The 7052-nt window shown below is 65.0% G+C and overlaps 1 protein-coding gene across 1 annotated transcript in view; it reads left to right on the forward strand.

The window, feature by feature from the left end:
* The window catches only part of PUF60 (poly(U) binding splicing factor 60), a 14900-nt gene extending 8355 nt beyond the window's left edge, over positions 1-6545 (forward strand). Inside the window, exons 2-12 of the mRNA XM_045286801.1 lie at positions 910-990; positions 1995-2090; positions 2196-2285; positions 2840-2890; positions 4532-4693; positions 4770-4862; positions 4937-5150; positions 5229-5419; positions 5523-5658; positions 5786-6021; positions 6099-6545. Of these exons, the coding sequence (XP_045142736.1) occupies positions 910-990; positions 1995-2090; positions 2196-2285; positions 2840-2890; positions 4532-4693; positions 4770-4862; positions 4937-5150; positions 5229-5419; positions 5523-5658; positions 5786-6021; positions 6099-6398 (1650 nt within the window). The 3' untranslated portion in view covers positions 6399-6545. The remainder of the gene's footprint in view (positions 1-909; positions 991-1994; positions 2091-2195; positions 2286-2839; positions 2891-4531; positions 4694-4769; positions 4863-4936; positions 5151-5228; positions 5420-5522; positions 5659-5785; positions 6022-6098) is intronic.
* Positions 6546-7052: the final 507 nt, after the last annotated feature.

Here is a 7052-nt window from a genome sequence, read left to right on the forward strand (position 1 = left end):
CCACACCCAGTCCTCCTGGGGGGGGCAGACAGGCAGCTGATGCTCCCCACTCGGCTCAGGCCTCTTGCTGTTCCACCTTGCAGAGTGCACTGAGCCACTTCTTGGGGTGATGGGCACCTCATAACCCCAGAGTGGGCCCGGGTAGCTGGCTAGCGGGCGGCCTGGCCGGGCAGTGCTGCTGCTGTGGCATAGAGCAGTGGCCCAGGGGTGCAGGCTCCGTGTCAGGGCCGGCCATTCCCCAGGAGTCTCTTCAGGGGCCATCAGACATGCAGCCCAGTCTGGGCTCAGATGGTCACAGGGAGCAGAAGGGGGCGAGTGTGTTGGCTTGGTCTCCCCATTTGTGAGGCAGCCCCTCGTGGCGCTGCACTGAGGGCTGGTGGCAAAGCTAGACTTGTGTGCCCACTTGGCTCGAAGCCCTGTCAGGGGGTCCTCTGCTCTGGGCTCGTCTGGCCACTGCTTGAGGCAGCAGCTAGGCCTGAAGGAGGGGCTACTCCGCTGCCTTCAAAGACCAGGGTGAGGTTGACCTGCCTGTCTGTTCCTGCCATGGGGTTGATGGTCTGGGAGCAGGTTAAGTGTTTTGCCTGTTGGCTCCTGTTATAGCCGTGGGTCCCCTAGGGAGGCACAGCACTGTACACGCACGCACGCACGCACGCGCGCGCGGCGGGACAGTAGGTCTAGGCCTGTTAGGTGCTGGGAAGTCACCCCTACCTGCCTCCAGGGAGTAAGGAACAGCCAGCTCTGTACCTGTCCTGGCCCTGTCTGGCGGAGGGAGTGGAACTGACCCTCAGGGCTCACCTCTCTGGGGTCTTTGGCCGGGGGCACCGCTTGGCTCTTGCCCGCCCTCTGCCTTCCCGGGCAACCCTGCTGGGCCCAGGCCTGGCTGCCTGACAGCATCTCTCCTGCCTGCAGCAGGTCAACGGCCAGCCCGGAGGGGGGTCGGAGCCAGCGGCGGCAGTGGTGGCAGCTGGAGACAAGTGGAAGCCTCCGCAGGTACCGACCCGCCCCGGGCCAGGCGAGGGCCTCGGCTGGGGGCCCAGAGGCCTGTGCATTGGAGGGCCCCCCAATGTGCACTGTCACATTGTGCCTTGTCCGGCCTCTGTAGGAGGGCGGGGCGGGGCAGAGCCCTGTGAGACCAGCTTGGGCCAGCCCCCAGGACCTGCTATTGTTTGCGCTGGGGGCTCTTTTTTGGGGTGGGGGTGGGGATGCTGACAAGGTGGCTGGAGGCCTGTGGAGCTGGCCCTCCCTGGGGGCTGGGGGTGTGCTTGGCTCTGGGCAGTGGCCACAGAGAGGAGGGTGCTGCTCGGTCTGCCTGTTCTGGGCTGTTGGTTGGGGGAGAAGGGCTTTTTGTTTATCAAGACAAAGAGGGCATTGAAAGTTTCTAGGGGGCTGAGGGTTAGCACTGATTGCCATGGCGACGGTGGGCTCCAGGGTCCCAGCTTCTCCTCTTGGGGCCCCTCCCACGCAGCTCCCTGGACTCCAGCCAGGGGGGGCAGGAACAGATGGGCCTGACCCCAGAATCTGCTGGGAGCTCTGCCCTTTGATCTTGAGCCCTAGTCCTGGCTTGCTGGGCTGACTAGTGGCTTCCTGAGCCAGGGTCCCATGCTCTCCCCTCCCCCAAGTCTTTGAGTTCCCTGCCAGTTGCCTTGTATTCCTCCCCAAACCCAGGCCAGTCGCGCCCCCCCCTCCTTTATTCACTCAGGTACCCTTTCTCACGTCCCCTGCTTCTCACCCCAGTGGCCATTCCCAGACTGACCCGAGTGACCTGGGAGACCTAACTAGTACGCCAGGTCAGCAACTTGCAGCTTCCTCTCAGACAGGGTGGTTGGGCATCCAGGGCTACAGGCATTCTGGGAGTAGGAGGGTCACAGGTGGTACTGAGCAGCACTGCGAGCTGGTCCCGCTGCTGGCCCGAGGCCTCCTGGTCAAGCTTAGTCCACATCCTCTCTGGGAGGTTGGCGAGGGGTGCCTAAAGACATTCTTTCCCCAACCTCTAGGGCCCTGATGCCATCAAGCTGGAGAATGGGCAGAGCACAGCCTCGAAGCTGGGGCTGCCCCCCCTGACGCCCGAGCAGCAGGAGGCCCTCCAGAAGGTGAGCAGAGGGGCCACAGGCTGAGGGGGTGGGGGTGCAGGAGTGTGGGGAAGGCTGTGCCCTGCCAGGCCGGCCCCTAGTGCCCCTCACCGGCGTCTCTCGCAGGCCAAGAAGTACGCCATGGAGCAGAGCATCAAGAGTGTGCTGGTCAAGCAGACCATCGCCCACCAGCAGCAGCAGCTCACCAACCTACAGGTGAGCCGCGCCGCCGCCTGCTCCTCTGCCTGCTCGCCACTGTCGCCTGAGCCCCCACCCGGCCCCCAGCCTCGGTGCAGCTGCCCTGGGCCGCGTGTAAGAGCGCTTGGGCCCCCCCACACAGTGGGGCCGGCTACTCAAAGCCTAGCCCAGGTGGGGGGCAGTCTGCAAGCCCCCCAGCAGGGCTGTAGGCCCTGGGGGGCGCGGCCAGCAGGTCCTGGGCCTCGAGCCCCGCCCGCCCTCAGATGTGCAAGCTGCCAGGAGGTGCCCTGCCTCTTCACCGTCGCCTCCCCCCACCCCCCTCTGCCCAACCGCCCTCCCTCCCTCCTACCCGCTCCCTTCCTTTTTGGTCTCGGCCGGCAGGCCAGGCTGCAGGGCTGGGCAGTGGGGCTCTACGGCCCCCCTGGGCAGGCGCCGGCCCACAGCCAGCAGTGTGGGCAGGCAGGCGGCCTGGCTGCAGGGCGGGGACCGGGCCTGCCGCTGTCTGCGTGAGTGCTGACGAGAGGGGGCTGCTCGGCGCCAACAGACTCAACTCTGTCTTTACTGTCTTTCAGATGGCAGCAGTGACAATGGGCTTTGGAGATCCTCTCTCGCCTTTGCAATCGGTCAATAGACTTGCTCACTTCTTCTGGGCTCATGTCCTTAGTCAGGGCTAGAGGGGGGCGTGCAGCCCACAAGCCGGGGCCTCGCTGCCCGCCCGCTCTGGACGAGCGCAGCAGAGTGCCCGGTGTGGCAGGCCAGAGTGCGGGCACCCCGGGACTCCCGGGCAGGCTGCCCCTCCTCTGAGGGCCCGCCTTAAGGTTGACCGGCCAGGTAACTGTGGAGGGCCACGCGAGGCAGCCGGTCCGGGAGGGCAGCTGCAGGCCCACGCACACGGCCGTTCCCCCCCCCATCACCCCCGGCCTGCTGCTCAGGCTGGAGACAGGCCTCGAGGACAGGGGTCCACACTGACGGCCCCTCAGACCCTGGTGGTGGGATGGCTGGGTGGGGGCTGGGATCCTGAGTCAGCAAGAGGGAAGGCCCTGGGTCTGGGCCACGACCAAGCCCAGCTAGCAGGAGCAGGCAGCCGGCGGGAGTGGGGGAGGACCCAGCCTGCACCTGGTCAAGGGGCCCTATGGGAGGAGGAGGCTGATGGCAGGCAGACCCGCCCCATACCTGGGCATGTTGCTCTCGGGGAGGCAGGCCAGCATCTAGTGTGGGCAGCATCCGGGGAGTCTTGAGAGAATCACCTTGCCCACTGCCATCAGAAGTCCCCCTCTCGAGGGGTTCTGTTGCTCTCTGGGGAGCCCTCACTGGTGGCCACCTGGACGTGTGGCGGTGAAATTGGTGGTTGAGGGTCTCGGGCCACACAGATAAACTGGGGGGGGCGGGGGGGCGGACCTCCCACTTTGCAAGTTCCTGGTCTGAGGATAGACATGCCTCCTTGGGGAGTCTCCTGGAGGGCAGTGTGAGCCCTGCTTTGGGGGGAGAATCGGGCCTAGATTGAGGCCCTGCCCTGACTGCTTGGCCCACATTGGGCCGGCTAGTGTGGTGCAGAGCACGGTGGGCCTTGGCATGGGAGCCTCGACTGTATGGGGGCAGGGCATTAGGCCTTTGCAGTCTCCCTCCAGGGGCGTGCTCTGGGCAAGGTCCTCCTGGGTGGCCTGCCACCCGTGGCCCTGCCCGGCCTGTCTTCTGTGAGGTGGCAAGGGCAATGTCCCTCAGTGCACTGACCATGTATAGTGACCCTGCCCTGGGTCTGCCCGGCCTCCTCCCTGGTCCTTGGGGCCTGTGGGCTCCACTTTGGGGTCTCTGGAGCCTTGGTTTCTTGTGGGGGCCAGACCCACCTGACTGTGAGGGGGTCTCAGGCATGGGGAGGCCATCAGGTGCTGAGCCCTGCCAACTGCATGAGCAGCTACTGCCCCTCTAGGGCACCTGCCCCTCCACTCCTGCCAATCTGGGCGCATCTGCCCGTCTTCTGCCCGCTTGCCCTCTGTCCTCCAGCCTGGCGGCTCCTCCCTCCCTCCGCAGCTGCCGGAGGGAGCCCTGACCCAGGCAGAAGGCGCGGCCCTGCCCCCAGCTGTGGGCCTTGTAGTCTGGTGGACTGGTGCACTGGCCAGCCTGCTAAGTGGGGTCCCGCCGACCCCAGCCCTTTGCAGGTGCCGAGTCTGTGTGGCCGTAGGCGGGCGGGCCCAGTGGGGAGCGGCTTCCCAGCCCTCATTGCCCCTGATGAGCCAGCGGCTGTCCCTCCTTGTGTCCCGCTGCAGATGGCGGCGCAGCGACAGCGGGCCCTGGCCATCATGTGCCGCGTCTACGTGGGCTCCATCTACTACGAACTGGGAGAGGACACCATCCGCCAGGCCTTTGCGCCCTTTGGCCCCATCAAGAGCATCGACATGTCCTGGGACTCGGTCACCATGAAGCACAAGGTGAGCAGGGCACGTACTGCCCCCGGCCCCCAGCTCTTTGTCTCTTCTTAACGAACACCCCCTGCGGCTTCCCCAGGGCTTTGCTTTTGTGGAGTACGAGGTCCCTGAAGCTGCGCAGCTGGCCCTCGAACAGATGAACTCAGTCATGCTGGGCGGCAGGAACATCAAGGTGAGTAAGCGCCCAGCTCCTGGGAGGGCTCTGCCCCAATGCCCTCACAAACGCAGAGCCCCTCCTCTCCCTAGGTGGGCAGGCCCAGCAACATCGGGCAGGCCCAGCCCATCATCGACCAGCTGGCTGAGGAGGCGCGGGCCTTCAACCGCATCTATGTGGCCTCTGTGCACCAGGACCTCTCGGATGACGACATTAAGAGCGTGTTCGAGGCCTTTGGCAAGATCAAGTCGTGCACACTGGCCCGGGACCCCACCACCGGCAAGCACAAGGGCTATGGCTTCATCGGTGAGTGTGGGGCTGCAGTGGGCAGCGCTGGGGGTGGGGCCAGGTGGGACACCCAGCTCACTGTTCCCCTGCCTGCAGAGTACGAGAAGGCCCAGTCCTCCCAGGACGCTGTCTCATCTATGAACCTCTTTGACCTGGGGGGCCAGTACTTGCGGGTGGGCAAGGCTGTCACCCCCCCCATGCCCCTGCTCACGCCAGCCACACCAGGAGGCCTCCCACCTGCTGCTGCTGTGGCAGCCGCAGCGGCCACAGCCAAGATAACTGCACAGGTGAGGCTTCTTGCCACCGGGGGTTGGGGGTGAGGTGGGTCTGATGGAGGGCAGGCAAGTCCTGGTGCTTTGGGGACTCAGCCTGGTGACTTTGGAGTTGCAGGAAGCAGTGGCTGGAGCGGCGGTGCTGGGCACCCTGGCCACACCGGGATTAGTGTCACCTGCTCTGACTTTGGCCCAGCCCCTGGGTGCTCTGCCTCAGGCTGTCATGGCTGCCCAGGCCCCTGGCGTCATCACAGGTTTGTGAGCAGAGGCCCTGCCCCACCCCTTCTGGCCGGCACCTGGGGCTCCTCCCATCATCCTCACCCCTCTTCTGGGGCCGGATGGGGAGGGGGTGACTGCTGGATTTGATTGGTTGTACTGCAGGTGTGACCCCAGCCCGCCCCCCCATCCCGGTCACCATCCCCTCTGTGGGGGTAGTGAACCCCATCCTGGCCAGTCCCCCTGCGCTGGGTCTCCTGGAACCCAAGAAGGAAAAGGAGGAGGACGAGCTCTTCCCCGAGTCCGAGCGGCCCGAGATGCTGAGCGAGCAGGAGCACATGAGCATCTCCGGCAGCAGTGCCCGCCACATGGTCATGCAGAAGCTGCTCCGCAAGCAGGAGGTGGGCGTTGGGGCCGGGCGCACGGGCGTGGCTGCTCACCCTCGGGCCACCGCACTCAGCTCTCCTCTCCCCCGCAGTCCACAGTGATGGTCCTTCGCAACATGGTGGACCCCAAGGACATTGACGACGACCTGGAGGGGGAGGTCACGGAAGAGTGCGGCAAGTTCGGGGCCGTCAACCGCGTCATCATCTACCAAGAGAAGCAGGGCGAGGAGGAGGACGCGGAGATCATTGTGAAGATCTTCGTGGAGTTTTCCATGGCTGCCGAGACCCACAAGGCCATCCAGGCCCTCAACGGGCGCTGGTTCGCTGGCCGCAAGGTGGTGGCTGAAGTGTACGACCAAGAGCGTTTTGACAACAGTGACCTCTCGGCGTGACCTCAGCCCCTCCTGGACTTGTGCCCCTGTCTGTCTCCTCTGCGTTTTCTAGAATACTCTGCCGTGGGCCAAGCTCCCTGTGCCCCACCTGCCTGGGCCCCGGGCAGATAAAAGTGCAGCTGCTGCTGGTCTGCCTTGTGTGTCTGACATCAGTCTTGTGACCTTGTGTGTGCGCGTGCCCACGTGGGCAGAGGGGGGTGTTGGAGCCTGCTGAGCAAGGATCCCCATAGGGCTGGGTGCTGATTCCTGCTTTTGCAGAGGCCAGTAGGGAGTCTTGGGGGTCCTGAGAATTGGAAGGATTCCTTGTCTGCAGGACCAACTGGGTCTGCCCCAGTTGGTGCTGGTGGGTGGCATAATGGGCTTGCAGTCCCATCCAGGAGGGGTAGGGGGTGAGCCAGACCCCAAGTAAGGAACTAGCTAGGTTGTAGACCCAGGTCGCTACTGCTGCTGTCTTGAGCCCCCACTTCCCAGGCGTCCACATAAGGCTTAGGGAGGCCAGGCTACCTGCAGGTGGTATACGTATGCCGCTTGGTGAATCCTGGGTTGACTACAACTCCCGTGGTTCCTTCTGCCGGAGGCGGGAGCAGAGCTCCCGGCACGCCTCGCGCGGCCGCCTTCGCAGTGCTTTCTGGGGCTTGCAGTCTCCGCGGTGCA

This window comes from Echinops telfairi, unplaced genomic scaffold, assembly GCF_000313985.2.
Source record: "Echinops telfairi isolate 266 unplaced genomic scaffold, ASM31398v2 ScPeMD7_1;HRSCAF=3_0, whole genome shotgun sequence".
Classification (NCBI taxonomy): domain Eukaryota; kingdom Metazoa; phylum Chordata; class Mammalia; order Afrosoricida; family Tenrecidae; genus Echinops; species Echinops telfairi.